The 22585-nt window shown below is 48.9% G+C and overlaps 1 protein-coding gene across 1 annotated transcript in view; it reads left to right on the forward strand.

The window, feature by feature from the left end:
- The window catches only part of adgrl4 (adhesion G protein-coupled receptor L4), an 83134-nt gene that overhangs the window by 50710 nt on the left and 9839 nt on the right, over nt 1–22585 (forward strand). The window contains exons 10-13 of the mRNA XM_078408144.1: nt 508–711; nt 2827–3047; nt 6101–6167; nt 19543–19634. Of these exons, the coding sequence (XP_078264270.1) occupies nt 508–711; nt 2827–3047; nt 6101–6167; nt 19543–19634 (584 nt within the window). The remainder of the gene's footprint in view (nt 1–507; nt 712–2826; nt 3048–6100; nt 6168–19542; nt 19635–22585) is intronic.

Consider the following 22585-nt stretch of genomic DNA (forward strand, 5'->3'; position numbering starts at 1 on the left):
TTCCATCATGGGTAGGACAGGATACAATGGATAGGAAAGGTTTGGAGGGCTAGCCTAGATGGGGCATCTTGTTTGCCATGGGTGAGTTGGGCCAAAGGGCCTCTTTCCGGTGCTGTCTGACTCTCTACGATCCAAATGCTGGTGAATGGGACCAGCTTAGATGGGGCATCTCGGTCAGCACAGACGGGTTGGGCCGAAGGGCCTGTTTCTGTGCTGCGTGACACATTGTGATCCAAATGCTGGAGTAGCTTAGATCAGAGTACCTTGATCAGCATGGACGTTGGGCCGAAGGGCCTGTTTCCGTGTTGTATGAGTCTACGATTCTATCTGCTCTAAATGATGGTAAATGGGACTAGCTTAGATGGGGCACCTTAGTCGGCATGGTTGTGATGGGCCGAAGGGCCTCTTTGCGGGTTGTGTGATCGTATGACCGGGCTGTGGCTGTTTGTCTCATCTGTGCATTTTCACACACTGCAAGTACAGCTCTTGACACCTAATCCCTTGCAGGATGTTCTACATAATAACATCCTGACCCGGATCAGCCAGCTGGGAATAATCGTGTCCTTGATCTGCTTGTCAATGTGCATCTTTACCTTCTGCTTCTTCGGCGAGATTCAAAGCACCAGAACAACCATTCACAAGAACCTCTGCTTCAGCCTCTTTATAGCAGAGCTGCTGTTCCTTACCGGGATTAACTTCAACACCAACAAGGTAAGCCGCACGCGTTCACGCCAGCTCCGCTCTCACCCCTCAAAGAGGCGGTAGAGTTGCTGCCTCGCAGCGCCAGAGACACGGGTTCCATCCTAACCACGGGTGCTGTCTGTACGGAGTTTGTACGTTCTCCCCCATGACCTGCGTGGGTTTTCTCCGGGTGCTCCGGTTTCCTCCCACACTCCAACGACGTGCAGGTTTGTAGGTTAATTGGCTCCTGTAAATTGTCCCTAGTGTGTAGCATAGAACTAATGTAGGGATGATTGATGGTCGGCATGGACTCGGTGGGTCAAAGGACCAGTTTCCACGCTGTATCTCTAATGTGCAGGTGAAATGGCTTCTGTAAATTGTCCCCTGCCTAAGATAGAACTCAATGGGCCGAAGGGCCTGTATCTATTCCTGTATCTCTAAACTAAACCAAAAGATTATTGACCAGAACCACTAACTCTAAGTCTCTCTCCGCTCTGCCCAGCTGAGTGCTTCCAATATTCACTATTTTTAGTTTAGTTTAGAGGAACAGCGCGGAAACAGGCCCTTCGGCCCACCGAGTCCGCGCCGACCAGCGATCCCCGCACATAACACTACCCTACACACACTAGGGACAATTTACAATTTTACCAAGCCAATTAACCTACAAACCTGCACGTGTTTGGAGTGTGGGAGGAAACCGAAGATCTCGGAGAAAACCCACTCATGTCATGGTGCGAACGTACAAACTCTGTACAGACAGCACCCGTAGTTGGGATCAAACCTGGGTCTTTTATTTTCGACTTCTAGCCTCTCCTGGTGTTTGGGTTTTGAGAAGGCTGTGATTATTATCTTTAAATTCCTATGTTGTGTCTATTCTCTGCACCACCCCTACCCTGCTCCTAACCACCCATCCCACCCATCCCAACCACCCATCCCACCCATCCCAACCACCCATCCCACCCATCCTAACCACCCATCCCACCCATCCTACCCATCCCAACCACCCATCCCACCCATCCCAACCACCCATCCCACCCATCCTAACCACCCATCCCACCCATACCACCCATCCCAACCACCCATCCCACCCATCCCAACCACATCCCACCCATGCCACCCATCCCAACCACCCATCCCACCCATCCCAACCACCCATCCCACCTATCCCAACCACCAATGCCAACCACCCATGCCAACCACCCATCCAACCCAAATATCCATGCCCCACCCACCCATCCAAACTACCCATCCTTCCCAAACATCCCAACCACCCATCCCACCCATGCCAACCACCCATCCCAACAATCCCGCCAACCATGCCATCCACCCATTCCACCCATCCCATCCACCCATCCCAACCATCCTACCAAATATCCATCCCATCTATCCCATACCATCCATGCCAACCACCCAACCCATCCATCCCAACCATCCATGCCATCCACCCATCCAATCCAAATATCCATGCCCCACTCACCCATCCAAACTACCCATCCCTCCCATCCTTCCCAAACATCCCAACCCCCCGTCCCAACCACCCAACCACCCCACCCATCCTACCAAACATTCAATCAACCACCTATCCCAACCATCCATGCCAACCACCCATCCACCTCACCCATCCTACCAAACATTCAACCCAACCATCCATGCCAACCACCCACCCCAACCATCCTACCAAACATTCAACCCAACCACTAATCCCAACCACCAATCCCAACCATCCATGCCAACCACTCATGCCAACCATCCTACCAAACATTCAACCCAACCGCCTATCCCAACCACCAACCCCAACCATCCCTGCCAACCACCCATGCCAACCACCCGCCCCAAACATCCATGCCAACCACCCACCCCAACCATCCTACCAAACATTCAACCCAACCACCTATCCCAACCACCAATCCCAACCATCCTACCAAACATGCAACCCAACCACCAATCCCAACCATGCATGCCAACCACCCATGCCAACCATCCACCCCACCCACCCTACCAAACATTCAACCCAACCACCTATCCCAACCACCAATCCCAACCATCCATGCCAACCACTCATGCCAACCATCCTACCAAACATTCAACCCAACCACTTATCGCAACCATCCATGCCATCCATCCACCTATGCCAACCCCGTGCAGCTGCTGTGCTCCATCGTGGCGGGACTGCTGCATTACTTTTTCCTGGCTGCATTTGCCTGGATGTGCATCGAGGGCATCCATCTCTACCTCATCGTGGTTGGGGTCATCTACAACAAGGGCTTCCTGCACAGGAACTTCTACATCTTCGGCTACGGCAGCCCCTCCGTCGTCGTGGGGTTCTCGGCTCTGCTTGGCTACAAGTACTACGGCACCGATAAGATGTGAGTGCCCAGTGGGGGTGAGGGGAGGAGGGGGTTGCCACGGCAACGCGCCATTGGCGGTGAGATCCTTTACCGTGCAGGCGATTTCCTTGGCAGTTTCCACCAGTTCGGTTCCATCCATCTTGCACAAGCGGCACGGTGGCGCAGCGGTAGAGTTGCCAACTTACAGCGCTCACAGTGCCCGAGACCCGGGTTCGATCCCGACCACGGGTGCTGTCTGTACGGAGTTTGTATGTTCTCCCCGTGACCTGCGTGGGTTTTCTCCGAGATCTTCGGTTTCCTCCCGCACTCCAAAGACGTGCAGGTTTGTAGGTTAATTAGCTTGGTATAAATGTAAATTGTCCCTAGTGTGTGTAGGATAGTGTTAGTGTGCGGGGATCGCTGGTCAGTGCGGACTCGGTGGGCCGAAGGGCCTGCTTCCATGCTGTCACTCTAAATTAAATTAAAAACTAAAACTAAAACAATACATACAAAATGACGAAATTATTTGGCCGACAGTTTGGTCTTTGATTGTTGGCTGACAGTTTTGCCAATAAAACCTTCAAATAGGAAAATATATTCACTGATCAGCCAAAACACAATGTTCAGGAGTTCTTGAGCTGGTAACACTTGACATTAATGAAGCATTCCCTTCCAATTACCCTTCACTTTAATTAGCCTTCCTTGAAAATTGATCTCCAATATACACCGATCGTCCAAAACATAATGACCACTGACAGGTGAAGTGAATAACATTGGTTATCTTGTTACAGTGGCACCTGTCAAGGGGTGGGATAAATTAGGCAGCAAGTGAAGTCAGTTCTTGAAGTTGATGTGTTGGATGCAGGAGAAATGGGCAGGAGTAAAGACCTGAGCGATTTTGACAAGGGCCAAATTGTTATGGCCAGACGACTGGGTCAGAGCATCTCTGAAACGGCAAGGCTTGTGGGGTGCTCCCGGTCAGCAGTGGTGAGTACCGACCGACAGTGGTCCGAGGAGGGACAAACCGGCGACAGACAGGGTGTTGGGCACCCAAGGCTCATCGATGCGCGAGGGCAACGAAGGCTATCCCGTCTGGTCCGAACCCACAGAAGGCCTACTGTGGCACAAGGTGGCATGATGGTACAGCGGTAGAGATGGTAGAGTTGCTGCCTTTCAGCACCAGAGACCTGGGTTCAATCCCGACTATGGGTGCTTGTCTGAATGGTGTTTGCACGTTCTCCACGTGGCCTGCGTGGGTTTTCTCCGGGTGCTCCGGTTTTCTCCCACACTCCAAAGACATACAGGTTTATAGGCTAATTGGCTTCGGTAAAATTGCAAATTGTCCCTAGTCTTATAGACCGTATAGAAACGTATAAAATTATAAAAGGACTGGACAAGCTAGATGCAGGAAAAAAATGTTCCCTATGTTGGGGGAGTCCAGAACCAGGGGCCACACATAGTCTAAGAATAAAGGGGAGGCCATTTAAAACTGAGGTGAGAAGCAATCTTTTCACCCAGAGAGTTGTGAAATTGTGGAAATCTCTGTCACAGAGGGCAGTGGAGGCCAATTCACTGGATGAATTTAAAAAAGAGTTAGATAGAGCTCTAGGGGCTAATGGAATCAAGGAATATGGGGAGAAGGCATGCACGGGTTACTGATTGTGGATGATCAGCCATAATCACACATGAAGGGCCAAATAGCCTCCTCCTGCACCTATTTTCTATGTTTCTAGTGTGCGAGGATGGTGTTAGTGTACGGTGTGATTACTGGTCGGCATTGTCCTGGTGGGCCAAATGGCCTCTGTATCTCTAAACTTAATAAAAACTTTAGAAAATGGTGCTTGATAAAACAAAAGTTCCTGTGAATATTTTCACTAATGGCCAATACGGTGTTGCCTCCACTGGGGAGAATGAGGGATGATCATATCGGGGTGTAGAAGATCATGAGACGAATAGAGCTGGATCAGCCACGATCACATTGAATGGTGGTGCTGGCTCGAAGGGCCGAATGGCCTACTCCTGCACCTATTGTCTATTGAGAAGGGTCCCTACCCACAACATCATCCATCCTTTTTCTCCAGAGATGCTGCCTGACCCGTCGAGTTACTTCAGCTCTTTGTGCCTATCTACGAGGGGAATAGATCGGGTAGACGCACAGAGTCTCTTGCCCAGAGTAGGGGAATCGAGAACCAGTGGACATAGGATTTGTGGTGAAGGGGGGGAAAGATTTACTAGGAAACTGAAGGGTGACTTTTTAACACAAAGGGTAGCGGGTGTATGGAATGAGCTGCCAGAGGAGGTAGTTGATGCAGGTACAAACAAATGTTTAAGAGACACAGGTAGACAATAGACAATAGGCCATTCGGCCCTTCGAGCCAGCACCGCCATTCAATGTGATCATGGCTGATCATTCTCAACTCTCTGACTGAAATGTTGAAAGACTGGAGCGACTAGGCTTGTATACACTGGAATTTAGAAGGATGAGAGGGGATCTTATCGAAACGTACAAGATTATTAAGGGGTTGGACATGTTAGAGGCAGGAAACATGTTCCCAATGTTGGGGGAGTCCAGAACAAGGGGCCACAGTTTAAGAATAATGGGTAGGCCATTTACAACGGAGATGAGGAAAAACGTTTTCAGTCAGAGAGTTGTGAATCTGTGGAATTCTCTGCCTCAGAAGGCAGTGGAGGCCAATTCTCTGAATGCATTCAAGAGAGAGCTAGATAGAGCTCTTAAGGATAGCGGAGTCAGGGGGTATGGGGAGAAGGCAGGAACAGGGTACTGATTGGGAATGATCAGCCATGATCACATTGAATGGCGGTGCTGGCTCGAAGGGCCGAATGGCCTCCTCCTGCACCTAGTGTCTAGTGTCTAGTGTCTAGTGTCTGTTCAAGTCCTTCTGCAGAATCCCTGCCTTCTCCACACTACCTGCCCTTCCACCTATTTTATTATCATCCGCAAACATGGAATGGCTGGGTGATCACTGATTCGGAGAGAGACCATGAGTTGAGGGAGAGGGAGAGTTGTTGGCGGGGAATTGTTGGGATTATTTTCTCACAAGCCATCTTTCCCCGTTCTATCTCTCCCACAGCTGTTGGCTCAGCACAGAAAACAACTTCATCTGGAGTTTCATCGGGCCGGCTTGTTTGATCATTTTGGTAAGTTTGAACGTTTCGTGTCCTGGCGTTTTATAGAATCCATTGGTTTGTATTCTAATTTTCACAGAGTGGCGCGGTGGCGCAGCGGTAGAGTTGCTGCCTCACAGCGCCAGAGACCCGGGTTCCATCCTGACCACGGGTGCTGTCTGTACCTATTTCGCATGTTCTCCCTGGGTGCTCCGGTTTCCTCCCACACTCGGATCGTTCAGAGCCTCGGTCTGTTTCATTCATGCTGCTCCTTGTCTGAGAAACATCACCCACTGAGGCCCAATAAAAGTCATAGAATCGTACAGCATGGAAACAGGCCCATCGACCCAACTTATCCACGCTGACTAACATCAGGTGGCGCAGCGGTAACGTTGCTGGCTTACAGCGCTTACAGTGCCAAGAGACCCGGGTTCGATCCTTGTCTGTATGGAGTTTGTACGTTCTCCCCGTGACCATGTTGGTTTTCCCCAAGATCTTTGGTTCCCTTCCACACTCCAAAGACGTGCAGGACAGTAGGTTGATTGGCTTAGTATAAGTGTAAATTGTCCCAATAGACAATAGGTGCAGGAGGAGGCCATTCGGCCCTTCGAGCCAGCACCGCCATTCAATGTGATCATGGCTGATCATTCTCAATCAGTACCCCATTCCTGCTTTGTACCCCATTCCTAGTATGTATAGGATAGGATCACTGTTTGGTGTGGACTCGGTGGGCCGAAGGGCCTGTTTCCGCACTGTATCTCCAAACTAAATTAAACTAACATGTTCCATCTACACTAAGATCCTATTAAATCTTTCCCCTTTCACCTTAAAACTATGTCCTCTGGTTCTCGATTCCACTTCATTGGCCAAGAGACTATGGCGTTTACCAAATCTATTCCTCTCATGATTTTGTACATCTCTAAATGATCACTCCTCATCCTCCTGCGCTCCAAAGAAGGCTGTCACAGAAGGCTGTGGAGGCCGTCAGTGGGTATAGTTAAGACAGAGATAGATAGATTCTTGATTAGTACGGGTGTCAGGGGTTACGGGAAGGCAGGAGAATGGGGTTAGGAGGAAGAGATCGATCAGCTATGATTGAATAGCGGAGTAGACTTGATGGGCCGAATGGCCTAATTCTACTCCTATCACTGATGATCTTATGATCTTATGAAAGAATAGAGTCCCAGGCTGCTCAACCTCTCCCTACAGCACAGGCCCCTCGAGTCCTGGCAACATCCTCGTGAATCTTCTCTGTCCCCTTCCAGCTTAATAGCTGGAGAAATGCTTCTTTTGACCCTCTTATTCTCTTGAGCTCTATAATAACTTTGAGCTGGTCTCTTCAGTTCATGTAATGACATGTTCTATCAAAATGACAAAGTGCCACAAGCAGATAAAAGAAGGTTGCCTAGGAAACAACCCGCCATTTTTTTTTGTTGCTTCTATGTAATCCTGTTGCAAGAGCTTAGTTTAGCTTGGAGATACAGCACGGAAACAGGCTCTTCGGCCCACTGAGTCCGCACCGACCAGCGATCCCCGCACACTAACACTATCCTACACACACACACACACACACACACACACACACACACACACACACACACACACACACACACACACACACACACACACACACACACGGGACAATTTTTTACATTTATACCAAGCCAATTAACCTACAAACCCGCACGTCTTTGGAGTGTGGGAGGAAACCGAAGATCTCGGCGAAAACCCACGCATGTCACGGGGAGAACGTACAAACTCCGTACAGACAGCACCCGCAGTCGGGATCGAACCCGGTGGTCTTGCTCTGTAAGCGCTGTAAGGCAGCAACTCTACCGCTGCGCCATTGTTGATTGCTCGAACGTTGTTGCCAGGAAACGCTTCGCGCCCATCGGTCTTTTCCTACCTGACGACGACAGGTCGTCAATGGCAGCAGGTCAAAGGTCAGAAGTCAGACGGCCTTGGTGACAGTTGAGAGATTATTAATGGATGCGTTTTGGGTTGTGATCCCACGCGCTGAACACCAGATGATTAGAAATATGAATAAGACTAGGCTCCATGCCTCTCCAAGCTTGGTCTACAACCCCTTGGACCCACCATCTTACTCCGCCAGAGACCCAGGTTCGATCCTGACCTCGGGTACTGTCCGTCTGTGTGGAGTTTGCAAGTTCTCCCTGTGACCACGTGGGTTTCTTCTGGTTGCTCCGGTTTCATAAATTCCTACGGTCATAAGTCATAGGAGCAGAATTGGGCCATTCAACCCATTGAGTCCACTCCGCCATTCAATCATGGCTGATCTATCTTTCCCTCTCATCCCCATTCTCCTGCCTTCTCCCCATCGCCCCTGACACCCCGCACCAATCAAGAATCCATCAATCTCCGCCTTCAAGGATACACAATGACTTGGTCTCCACAGCTGTCGGTGGCAATGGCTTGGGGGCAGCATATCTTACAGAGTCCCACCTTTCCTGTGCCCCGACCCGAGCTCTCAGGTTCCGGCCGATTCCGGCCTGTTTGCCATTCAATGCCGCAGCAGTAAGAAGATTGGGGAAGCAGCCTTTTTCAACGACGCCCCCCAAGCTGTGGCCCACCCTCCTCAGGGCTATGACAGGCGCTGACTCAGATGAGAATTTTAAACGGCAGTTAAAGACATATCTTTTTATTCAAGCTTTTAACTGATTTTACTTCCTTTGTTCATTTACACTCCCAATTTTACATTTTATATCTACATACTAAAGCTCTCGTTTGTTTGTTCGTTTGTTCCTGACCTACAGCCAAAACGGTACACGATAGCGCGACAGTTTTAGGCCCACCTTACTCACCATCGTCCCTTTGGTGCTAATGGAAGACGTTTCATTGAAATCGGTGTTATATTTTTTAAGTTATTCACATTTAAAGTTTCAATCTATCTCCTAGGGAGGGAGGGAGGGAGGGGGTGGAGGGAGGGAGGGGGTGGAGGGAGGGAGGGGGTGGAGGGAGGGGGTGGAGGGGGTGGAGGGAGGGAGGGGGTGGAGGGAGGGGGTGGAGGGAGGGGGTGGAGGGAGGGAGGGGGTGGAGGGAGGGGGTGGAGGGAGGGAGGGAGGGGGGGAGGAGGGAGGGGGTGGAGGGGGGGGGAGGAGGGAGGATAAGGGGGGTTGAGGGGGATGGAGTGGGGGGGAGGGGAAGGGTAGGAGAGGGGGAGGGGTAGGAGAGGGGGAGGGGGGAGGGGAATGGGAGGGGGAGGGGAATGGGAGGGAGGGGGGGAGGGGAATGGGAGGAAGGGGGGAGGAGGGGAGGGGGTGGGGAGGAGGGCGGGAGGGGGAGGGGGGGAGGAGAGCGTGCTGCACCAATGCAGGAGAGGTTTGGGCCCAACGGGTCCACTTGGTCTAGTTTTGTCTGCCTGTGTCTTTACTGTTTTATATTGTATCGTTGTTTAGTCTTGTGTTTGTTTTTGTGGAAAGCACTTTGAGCTGCATTAGAGTGGGACTGGTGTAGCTGGGACATTGTTGATCGGTGCGGGCAAGTTGGGCCGAAGGGCCTGTTTCCACACTGAATCAATGTTCCACTCTATGACTCTATTTACACTAGTTCTGTATTTTCCCACTCGCACATCCCCCTGGTTCGATGGTGCTTTTATGGTCAGATGTGCGAAGTGCTAACGCAGTGAAATTCTTTATCTTCATAAGTTCATAAGTGATGCGGGAGCACAATTAGGCCGTTTGATAAGATACGATACAATAGAACTTTATTGATCCCAGGAGGCAAATTGGTCTGCCGACAGTCATAAAAACGCAACAAGGTACATGAAACATGAAATTAAAGTGAGGAATGGAAAGTCCAGGATTGGGGATGTGCGAAGATTGGGGAGGAGGAGTCAGTCTACCCCACGACAGAAGAGGGAGGGGTTGTACAGTTTGATAGCCACAGGGAAGAATGATCTCCTGTGGCGTTCTGTTCTGTGCTGCATTTCGGTGGGACCAGTCTGTTGCTGAAGGTGCTACTCGGGTTAGCCAGTGTGTCACGGAGTGGGTGAGCTGGATTGTCCAGGATGCTGAATGGCCTCATTTGGCCCATCGAGTCTACTCCGCCATTCAATCATGGCCGATCTATCTCTCCCTCCTAACCTCATTCTCTTGCCTTCCCTCCATAATTCTTGTGTTCGTAAATCATTTTTTAATTCTTTACCTCATCTCTACCCCCGAAAATGTCCTAGAGATGTGGGAGGAATCCAGAGCGCCCAAAAGGACGCCACTTGTTCACTATGGAGAACATGCAAACTCCACACAGGCAGCACCCGGGTCTCTGGTATTAAGAGGCAGCAGCCCTAGCAACTGCGCCACCATGCCACACCAACTGTTTAGTTTAGAGATACAGCGCGGAAACAGGCCCTTTCGGCCCACCGGGTCCGCGCCGACCAGCGATCCCTGCACACTAACACTATCCGACACCCACTGGGGACAATTTTTACATTTACCAAGCCAATTAACCTACAAACCTGCACGTCTTTGGAGCGTGGGAGGAAACCGAAGATCTCGGAGAAAACCCACGCAGGTCACGGGGAGAACGTACAAACTCCGTACAGACAGCGCCCGTAGTCGGGATCGAACCCGGGTCTCCGGCGCTGCATTCGCTGTAAGGCAGCAACTCTACCGCTGCGCCACCGTAAGACCGCCCATAAGACAGTTCACAAGTACAGCCATTCAGCCCATTGAATGTCCTCCGTCATCCAGTCATGGCCGACCTATCCCTTCCTCTAAACCCCATTCTCCACGTAACCCCTGACACCCGTACTAATCAAGAACCTCCGCCTTAAGAAATATCCACTGACTTGGATTGAAAGCAGAAACGGAAATATAAAGCTCTTGAAACTTTGCAAGCTTCGCAGTCCCCATTCTTGTTTACTGAAAATTTATGGACGTTTTAATCCCCTGAGCGAAACTATAATTAAATCAAGGCTGTGCTAGATGAAGCATCATTCTGGACCAAAAACATCTGTTATTGAATGATCATCTCAATGCCTGCCTAGATAATATGTGGAACACAAAGAAATAACTCGTGCGGAATGAGTTTTTGTTAAGAAATAGAAGTGTATATTGCATCCCACCAAGAATATTACAGAGCCAGCATTGATATTAAAATTACTACTTAAAAAATCAGCTTCCCTCAGAAGTCGATAGATCTCTTTCAATTTAAAGGGGTAATACGCACGATGAGTTTGTACCTCATGATTTGTGCACACCTCTACAATATCGCCCCTCATCCTCCTGCGCTCCAAGGAATAGAGTCCTCACCTGCCCAGTCTCACGCCCTCGAGTCCTGGCACCATCCTTGTGAATCTCCGCACATTTCCCACCTCAACAACATCTTTCCCGTAGCAGGGTGACCAAACTGGACACAACACTGTAAATGTGGCCTCACCAATGTTGTCTTTTACAACTGTAACATGACCTCCCAAATTTGATAGCTTAGTTTAGTTTGGATATACAGCGCGGAAATAGACCCTTTCGGCCACCCCTATCTGCGCCGACCAGCGATCCCCGCACAATAACGCTATCTACACACACACTAGGGAGAATTTGTATTTATATCTACCAAGCCAATTAACCTACAAACGTCTTTGGTGTGTGGGGAGGAAACTGAAGATCTCGGAGAAAACCCACGCAGGTCACGGGGAGAACGTACAAACTCAGTACAGACGGCACCCGTAGTCGGGATCGAACCCGGATCTCCGGCGCTGCATTCGCTGTAAGGCAGCAACTCTACCGCTGCGCCACCGTGACCGCCCTTTAAAAAAGAACATGGGACAGATTTGGTGGGTTACACGGTCTCCTCTGTGTTACATCGTTCCGGAATTCTGGAATGATGGTGATTGAACAGATTGGAGTTATTGTCTCCTCAAAAATGTTACATGAAATCATAGATAGACACAAAATGCCGGAGTAACTCAGCGGGACAGGCAGCGTCTCTGGAGAGAAGAAATAGGTGACGTTTTGGGTCGAGACGCTTCTTCTGAAAAAGAGTCTCGACCCGAAACGCCACCGATTCCTTCCCTCCGGAGATGCTGCCTGTCCCACCGAGTTACTCCAGCATTTTGTGTCTATCTTCGGTGTAAATTAGCATCTGCAGTTCCTTCACTGTCCACCTGATTAAACATTACTGATTGAATGCCTCATTGTCACCTGCCCCTCAGCTAACATAGAACCATCTTACATGTCCTTGATCAGTGCCTCCTTTGATCTGCCGTCTTCACACCTTACCCTTCCATATCTCTATGTCTCCACCCTCTCCCCTGACTCTCAGTCTGGAGAAGGGTCTTGACCCGAAACGTCACGCTAAAGGCTTTTCACTGTGCCTCGGTACACGTGACAATAAACCAACCTAAACTAAACAAAACCATTCTTTCTCTCCAGAGATGCTGCCTGTCCCACTGAGTTATGCCAGTATTTTGTGTCTTATAGAGTCATAGAGTGATTCAGCGTGGAAACAGGCCCTTCGACCCAACTTGCCCACACTGCCCGACATGTCCCAGCTACACTAGTCCCACCTGCTTGCATTTAGTCCATATCCCTCCAAACCTGTCCTATCCATGTACCTGTCTAACTGTTTCTTAAACGTTGGGATAGTCCCAGCCTCAACTACCTCCTCTGGCAGCTCGTTCCATACACCCACCACCCACTGTGTGAAAAAGTTACCCCTCAGATTCCTATTAAATCTTTTCCCCTTCACCTTAAACCTATGTCCTCTGGTCCTCGACTCGCCTACTCTGGGCAAGAGACTCTGTGCATTTACCCGATCTATTCCTCTCATGATTGTATACACTATCTTTGGTGCAAACCAGCTTCTGCAGTTACTTCCTTCACATCCCTTCCATGGAATCAAGGAAGAGGGATTATGGGTCAAACGTAGGTAGATGGGACCAGTGCAGCTGGGGCAACTCAGTTTAGTTTTGTTTGGTTTAGTTTTTATTAGTTTAGTTTAGTTTAGTTTAGAGATACAGCGCGGAAACAGGCCCTTCCGCCCACTGAGTCCGCGCCGACCAGCGATCCCCACACACCCTACACACACTAGGAACAATTTACATTTATACCAAACTAATCAACCTACATACCCGCCCGTCTTTGGGGCGTGGGTGGAAACCGAAGATCTCAGAGAAAACCCGCGCAGTCACGGGGAGAACGTACAAACCCCGTACAGACAGCGTCGGGATGGAACCCGGGTCTCTGGCGCCGGAAGGCAGCGACTCTACCGTTGCGCCCCAGTGCCGCCCCACCCCACCATTTTCCGTCCATCCAAGATTTAGAGGGATATGGGTCAGATGCGTGCAGGTGGGACGAGTATCGATGGGGCACCTTGGGCAAGATGGACCGAAGGGCCTGTTTCCACATTGGATGTCTCTGTGACGGCCAAGTTTTAATGGATTTTGATAGCGCCGTTTTAATGGCACTCAGAAGAAACTCTGGAGTACTTTGTAAGCAAAGTCTCACTGTGTTAATTAGCTTGCATCGACAACCATAAGTGGCATCTTCCATACGAACACCCAGCAACAAAAAAAAATACTTGGCACTTTTGTCTCTGTCATGTGAAGCCACAATTAGTGGGAGCTCCTGACACAGTTTCAGCTGCATCCATCCATATTAATGCAGGGGAACAGATTTCTCTCTCTTCTCCTCCACGTGGATTGCTGCGGACAAGGGCTGCTTCACCAGCTCATCAAAGGTCAACTGTGTTCACTTGTCCGAGCATAGAGGGAGTACAGAGAAGGTTCACCAGATTGATTCCTGGGATGGCAGGACTTTCATATGAAGAAAGACTGGATAGACTCGGCTTCTACTCACTGGAATTTAGAAGATTGAGGGGGGATCTTATAGAAACTTACAAAATTCTTAAGGGGTTGGACAGGCTAGATGCAGGAAGATTGTTCCCGATGTTGGGGAAGTCTAGAACAAGGGGTCACAGTTTAAGGATAAGGGGGAAGTATTTTAGGACCGAGATGAGAAAGTTTTTTTTCACACAGAGAGTGGTGAATCTGTGGAATTCTCTGCCACAGAAGGTAGTTGAGGCCAGTTCATTGGCTATATTTAAGAGGGAGTTAGATGTGGCCCTTGTGGCTAAAGGGATCAGGGGGTATGGAGAGAAGGCAGGTACGGGATACTGAGTTGGATGATCAGCCATGATCATATTGAATGGTGGTGCAGGCTCGAAGGGCCGAATGGCCTACTCCTGCACCTATTTTCTATGTTTCTATGAACCGGAGCGGCGAAATTCTTGCTTACCGCGGCTAAATTCATCCCTAAATTGTCCCTGGTGTGTGCGTAGGATAGTGTTAGTATGCGGGGATCGCTGGTGGGCGCGGACTCCGTGGGCCGAAGGGCCTGTTTCCACGCTGTATCTCTAAACTAAACTTAACTGTTGCCTCACAGCGCCAGAGACCCGGGTTTGATCCCGACCTCGGGCGCTGTCTGTACGGAGTTTGTACATTCTCCCCGTGACCTGCGTGGGTTTCCTCCGGGTGCTCCGGTCTCCTCCCACATCCCAAAGACTTGCGGGTTTGTGGGTTAATTGGCCCTCTGTAAATTGCCCCTAGTGTGCAGGGAGTGGATGCAAATGGAACAATTGAGGGGGGGTAGGAATGGAAGGAATTACTAACGGGGTGAGAAAAAGGCGGCAAAGGTCAGAAAGAGTCACCCAATTCTTTCCCTTCCATTTTCCCTTGGTCTCCAAAATCAAATACCAGAGGACATAGGTTTAAGTTTAAGAAGTATAAGAAAATGGGTCAAACGCAGGCAGATGGGACCAGTGCAGATGGGGCAACTGAGTTTAGTTTTGTTTGGTTTCGTTTTTATTAGTTTAGTTTAGTTTAGTGATACAGCGCGGAAATAGACAATAGACAATAGGCCCTTCCGCCCACTGAGTCCGCGCCGACCAGCGATTCCCGCACATTAACACTATTCTGCACACACTAGGAACAATTTACAGTCCCGGAACGGCGGGACTGTCATATGTTGAAAGACTGGAGCGACTAGGTTTGTATACACTGGAATTTAGAAGGATGAGAGGGGATCTTATCGAAACGTATAAGATTATTAAGGGGTTGGACACGTTAGAGGCAGGAAACATGTTCCCAATGTTGGGGGAGTTCAGAACAAGGGGCCACAGTTTAAGAATAAGGGGTAGGCCATTTAGAACGGAGATGAGGAAAAGCTTTTTCAGTCAGAGAGTTGTGAATCTGTGGAATTCTCTGCCTCAGAAGGCAGTGGAGGCCAATTCTCTGAATGCATTCAAGAGGGAGCTTGATAGAGCTCTTAAGGATAGCGGAGTCAGGGGGTATGGGGAGAAGGCAGGAACGGGGTTCTGAGTCAGAATGATCAGCCATGATCACATTGATTGGCAGTGCTGGCTCGAAGGGCAGAATGGCCTCCTCCTGCACCTATTGTCTATTGTCTATTATCTAAAATAACTGCAGATGCTGGTACAAATCGAAGGTACTTATTCACAAAATGCTGATGTAACTCAGCAGGTCAGGCAGCATCTCAGGAGAGAAGGAATGGGTCACCCATTCCTTCTCTCCTGAGATGCTGCCTGACCTGCTGAGTTACTCCAGCATTTTTTGAATAAATAGGTTTAAGTTTAGTTTAGTTATTTTCACCTGTACCGGGCCATTCTTAGTCACATGTGCGACCAAAAATGTGAAAAATTGTGGACTACATCTCTTCTAATTCTGAAAGCATTACAGGTATATTGTTTTGTACTGTATATATATATATATATATATATATATGACTTATTTATGTCAAAGTTTATCAAATGAAATTTTTATATGTTATGCTGACAATGTTTGTTTAGGTTCAGAGGTAAAATATCGCCGGTCACGTGTGTGACCTCACACGGAAGCATTTTTTCACAACTCAGTTTTATCTTACAAACTCTGTGAATTTTAAAAAGCTGGAATGTTCATATCTTTAGCAGACATGCATCATAGTTCTGTAGGTAGGAAAATAGCAATGAATAAGATTAATCTCTTACAAGAATTTTTTCATGTATTACTTCGTGTGATGTCGTCTGGTCACGTGTGTGACAGTTTGGTTCACTTTCCAAAGAATGGCCCTACCGAGCGAGGTGCAGTGAAAAGCTTTTGTTGCGTGCTAACCAGGCAGCGGAAAGACAACACATGATTACCATCGAGCCGTCCGCAGTGTACAGATACAGGATAAAGGGGAAAAACGTGAATAATGTTGAGTGCATGATAAGGCCCATCAAAGGTCCATCAAAGATAGTCCGAGGGTGGTGGGTGTACGGAACGAGCTGCCAGAGGAGGTAGTTGAGGCTGGGACCATCCCATCGTTTAAGAAACAGTTAGACAGGTACATGGATAGGACAGGTTTGGAGGGATATGAACCAAGCGCAGGCAGTTGAGACTAGGGTAGCTGGGACATTGTTGGCCGATGTGGGCAAGTTGGGCCGAAGGGCCCGTTTCCACACTGTATCACTATGACTCTATGACACTATGCCCTGGAATCGGAGTTTGTTCTTTGAGTTAAAAGGTACTGGAAGATGTAGCAGCTGCTTAGAGCACTTGTGATTATTCCTCTGTCACACATTTTGTGCGATTGCAAATCATTAGATTTCGGTTTTTAAAGATCCTTCAATGGTTAGAAGCAAAGACGCTGCTGAATCCATCCCTGAAAGATCTTCAATCACTATTAAAAGTGCTTTGCATTCTACGACGAGCGATTACCGGTATTACACTCGTGATATTTTTTTAATTACGCAGAGCCAGAGATTTTAATGCCGCCGCACGTCTCAGTTAGAATAATTGCCCGTGAATGTGTCGAACATTCGCACAGTGCAATCTGAAGGCCCTGGCGACCACCGATAATTGTCCATCCTTGGATCCTGCTGCAATTTGTTCAAATAACTAATGAACAGCCGACGTTGTCCCTCGTTTCCTTCATAATGGACTCCGAATTCAAGGTGGATCCTTGGTGTTATGAGACAAATTACTCTGAATAATGGTTTTATAAGGAGGATTGTGAAACTTTTTATTTGATTAGAGTCCTGTGTCCACTGTGTGGTACTCAAAGGCCCGTCGGGCTTTGCGCCGTCTCCTTGATTGAAGGCTGCCTTATCGTGCGTGTGTTCCACATTGATTGTCCTTTGACTACTTCACCAATTCATCTTTAAGTGCCTCGAGTGCTGTCGGTACTAAAGTTCTCCTCTGAAACGTTCTGGTAACTTGCCCAGCACTTAAGGCACTTACTGTACGTGGGGGGGGGGGGGGGCATGGAAGACACAAAGCTCGGAGACAGGACAGGAATTGAACAAATTGAAATGAACAAATGTTATTAGCCACATTTATTTCACAAAATGCTGGAGTAACTCAGCAGGTCAGGCAGCATCTCAGGAGAGAGGGAATGGGTGGCGTTTCGGGTCGAGACCCTTCTTCAGACTGATTAGCAAAATCATGTTTACGTACAAGGAATATGCCTTGGTGCTTTGATCGCAAGTAACAACACGACATACAGTAAAACAATTACGAATCAAACATTATAATTTAAACATGTGAAGAGTTAAATAACATACCAGAGCACAAGGAGGCTACGAACTTTTGGTTGTTCAGTAGAGCTACTGCTCGTGGGCAAAAGGACTGGCGGGACTGTCGTACGTTGAAAAACTGGAGCGACTGGGCCTGGGCCACCAAACTTTCCGACCTTGGATTTTCCCAAACCTTCTGCCAATGGATCAAGGACTTCCTGACCAACCGCCCCCAGACAGTCAAAATAGGCCCTCATCTCTCCTCCACCATTACACTGAGCACCGGCTCACCACAGGGCTGTGTGTTGAGCCCCATCCTTTACTCCCTCTACACTCACGACTGCGCCCCCACCCATCCCACCAACACCATCATCAAGTTCGCGGATGACACGACTGTGGTTGGACTCATCTCAGAAGGAGATGAGACAGCCTATAGGGATGAAATCCAAAGGCTGGCAGCATGGTGTTCAGTGAACAATCTGGTCCTGAACTCCTCCAAAACAAAGGAACTTATAATTGACTTTAGAAAAACCAGTGGAGATTACGACCCACTCTACATCAATGGGGTCTGTGTGGAAAGGGTACCAGCTTTCAGGTTCCTGGGTACGCACATCGCAGAGGATCTCACCTGGTCTACCAACACCATCACCACAGTAAAGAAGGCACAGCAGAGACTCCACTTCCTGAGGATCCTCAGAAAAACCAACCTGCAGGAGAAGCTCATGTTGTCCTTCTATCGCTGCTCCATCGAGAGTGTGCTGGCATACTGTATAACCACATGGTATGCCAGCTGCTCAGAAAAGGACAGGAAGGCCCTTCAGAGGGTCATCACGACGGCCCAGAAAATCATCGGCTGCTCACTGCCCTCCCTGGAGCACCTGTTCAGCCTACGCTGCCTCAGTAGAGCAGGCAAAATAATAAAAGATCCATCCCACCCCGGCCACCGTCTGTTTGTTCATCTGCCCTCTGGTCGACGTTTCAGGTCGATCAAATCCCGAACAAACAGACTTAAGAACAGTTTTTACCCCAGGGCCATACGAGAACTGAACACTACCTTGCACTAGGCAACACCGTTAAAAAATCGGTCATATAATTGTATTTAATTGTATTTATGTATTTATTTGTTTTTGCATTTATTGCATATATGTTTGTACGCACCGTCAGGATTGGCTATTTTTTAATTTCGTTGTACTCGTTGCAATGACAATAAATGAATATTATTATTATTATTATTATATACTCTGGAATTTAGAAGGATGAGAGGGGATCTTATTGAAACATATAAGATTATTAAGGCATTGGACACCCTAGAGGCAGGAAACATGGTCCCGATGTTGGGGGAGTCCCGAACCAGAGGCCACAGTCTAAGAATAGGAGGTAGGCTGTTTAGAACGGAGATGAGGAAAAACTTTTTCACCCAGAGAGTTGTGAATCTGTGGAATTCTCTGCCTCAGAAGGCAGTGGATGTCAATTCTCTGGATGCTTTCGAGAGAGAGTTGGATAGAGCTCTTAATGATAGCGGAGTCAGGGGGTATGGGGAGAAGGCAGGAACGGGGTGCTGATTGTGGATGATCAGCCACGATCACGGTGAATGGCAGTGCTGGCTCGAAGGGCCGAATGGCCTATTCCTGCACCTATTGCCTAATGTCTACAAGGGCCCGTTTCGCTCTATGACTATGACTCTGTGACGGTCGTGGCGGCAGATGCAATAGTGGCGTTTAAGAGACCTTTGGATAGCCACATGGATCTGCAAGGAATGGAGGGATATGGATTGGGTGCAGGCAGACAAGAGTTGGGCTTGGCATCAAACCCGATAAGATGGTTTTATCCGTCTTTGTCTCATGTTTTCAACCCTCTCTCAGTGATCTATCTTACTTTATCTACACTTATTTTGCAGGTCAATGTCCTGGCATTTGGAGTCATTATTTACAAGGTCTTCCGGCACACATCCAAGTTGAAACCGGAAGTGAGTTGCTACGAAAATATTAGGTAAGGTTAAAAATCAGAAATTGTCCATTTAAACTCAGTTGCAATCTTCTTCCCCTCGGTTATTAGGCTTGTGAAGAGTCCGCCCGTAAGCTAGGGTACTGTCCGATTCACGTCGACCCCATTGCTGACGTTGGACTTTGTCTGTGGAACTGGTGCGCTACAATGCTGAGAACATTATTTAGTTCAGTTTAGAGATACAGCGCGGAAACAGGCCCTTCGGCCCACCGGGTCCACGCCGACCAGCCATCCCCGCACATTAACACTATCCTACACACACTAGGGACAATTTTTTACATTTGCCAAGCCAATTAACCTACATACCTGTACGTCTTTGGAGTGTGGGAGGAAACCGAGGATCTCGGAGAAAACCCACGCAGGTCACGGGGAGAACGTACAAACTCCGTACAGACAGCGCCCGTAGTTGGGATCGAACCTGGGTCTTCGGCGCTGCATTCGCTGTAAGGCAGCAACTCTACCGCTGCGCCACCATGACCGCCCTATTCTGCCCTCTGTATCTAGCCCGTTGTTCTACCTGAGTTTGGCTTGATTGTATTTATAGTGTATCTGATTTGTTTGGATAGCATGCAAAACACAGCTTTGCACTTTTACTTCACAAGACTTGGCAATAATAAACCCAAGCCGAAATGAAGGTAGACACAAAACGCTGGAGTAACTCAGCGGGCCAGGCAACGTCTCTGGAGAGAAGGAATGGGTGACATTTTGGGTCGAGACCCTTCCTTCCCACGCTAAACCTAAAGGAAAATGTTAATTAAAATGTGTAATTAAACTTGAGATTACTTTATCATTGGCAAACATCCAGCTTCTTTTTCCTATCATGTAATGTTGAAACTTGTAAGTGTTTTTGACTATAATCTGGTCACTGCATGGAGATGTATTTTAGCAAGCATTGTAAGTAGATGAGCAGATAAGATGGCTTCACAATACACTATGTGTTGGAAGGAACTGCAGACGCTGGTTCAAACCGAAGATAGACACAAAAAGCTGGAGTAACTCAGCGGGTCAGGGCGCATGTGAAGAAGGGTCTCGACCCGAAACGTCACCCTTTCCTTCTCTCCAGAGATGCTGCCTGTCCCGCTGAGTTACTCCAGCTTTTTGTGTCTATCATAAGTGGTAGGTGGATACAGGTGAGGGTGGGGTGATTGGTAGATGGGTGCAGTATATGACATAGGCTGAACTGCACGGTGGCGCAGCGGTAGAGTTGCTGCCTCACAGCGCCAGAGACCTGGGTTCGATCCTGACTACGGGTGTTGTCTGCACGGAGTTTGTACGTTCTCCCCGTGACTTCATGGGTTTTCTGCGGAGAAAAGGAATAGGTGATGTTTCGGGTCGAGATCCTTCTCCAGACTGAGAGTCAGTGGAAAGGGAAACGATGATTCCAAATCAAATAACCTATAAACCTGCACGTCTTTGGAGTGTGGGAGGAAACCGGAGAACTGGAGATTGGGGGGGTGGGGCGGCACGGCGGCGCGGCGGTAGAGTTGCTGCCTCACAGCGCCAGAGACCCGGGTTCGATCCCGACTACGGGTGCTGTCTGCGCGGAGTTTGTACGTTCTTCCGAGATCTTCGGTTTCCTCTCCCTCTCCAAAGACGTGCGGGTTTGTGGGTTAATTGGCTTGGTATAAATGTAAATTGTCCCCAGTGGGTGTGGGATGGCATTAGTGTGCGGGGATCGCTGGTCGGCGCGGATTCGGTGGGCCTGTTTCTGCGCTGTATCTCTAAAGCTAAAAATCCCGGACAGAAAACCCCGCGCAGGTCGCGGGGTGAGAACGTATGAACTCTGCCCAGACCAGCGCCCGTAGTCAGGATGGAACCCGGGTGCTTGGCGCTGTGGGGCAGCGACTCTACCGCTGCGCCATCGTGCCCACGCACACATGACAATGAGCTTGACGTGACTGCCATCCGAATAGAACAAGTCAGGACACGGATCTGTAAGCCTGCAAACGCTGAAAGCTCATTAATTACAAGTGATAAATTGCCCCTGCAGCAGAAGTGACAGCACTGTAACTCAACTGAAACCTCCTCCTAAGTACGCAGGCAGCTGGCGAGTGGGTGAAACACTGTGCCACTGGTGTAGGGAGGAACTGCAGATGCTGCTTTGCACTGCAGATAGACATGACGTGCCTGGGTAACTCAACGGGTCGAGCAGCATCTGCGGAGAAAAATGAATAGGTGACATTTTGGGTCGAGACCCTTCTTCAGACTGAGAACAGAAACATAGAAAATAGGTGCAGGAGTAGGCCATTCGGCCCTTCGAGCCTGCACCGCCATTCAATATGATCATGGCTGATCATCCAACTCAGTATCCCATACCTGCCTTCTCTCCATACCCCCTGATCCCTTTAGCCACAAGGGCCACATCTAACTCCCTCTTAAATATAGCCAATGAACTGGCCTCAACTACCTTCTGTGGCAGAGAATTCCACAGATTCACCACTCTCTGTGTGAAAAAAAACTTTCTCATCTCGGTCCTAAAAGACTTCCCCCTTATCCTTAAGCTGTGACCCCTGGTTCTGAACTTCCCCAACATCGGGAACAATCTTCCTGCATCTTGCCTGTCCAACCCCTTAAGCGGTCCACTTCTCCTGGTTTCAGGGTTTGCTTTAAGATGAGGTGCTATGGTGGAACCTACTTGTTCACGACTCCCTTGTGGTCACGGGGAGAACGTACAAACTCCGCGCAGACAGCACCCATAGTCAGGATTGAAGTTGGGTCTCTGGCGCTGTGAGGCAGCAGCTCTACCATTGGTAGATAGGGTGGTGAAGAAGACATTTAGTATTGGCCTTCATCAGTCAGGGAATCGTCTTGAAACTGGGACATTATGCTACAGTTGTGCTAAGCGTGATGAGGAAAGACGCCATTAAGCTGGAAAGAATACAGAGAAGTTTTACAAGAACGTTGCCAGGATTTCAGGACCTGATCTCTCAGGAGAG

This window comes from Rhinoraja longicauda, chromosome 11, assembly GCF_053455715.1.
Source record: "Rhinoraja longicauda isolate Sanriku21f chromosome 11, sRhiLon1.1, whole genome shotgun sequence".
NCBI classification, from domain to species: domain Eukaryota; kingdom Metazoa; phylum Chordata; class Chondrichthyes; order Rajiformes; family Arhynchobatidae; genus Rhinoraja; species Rhinoraja longicauda.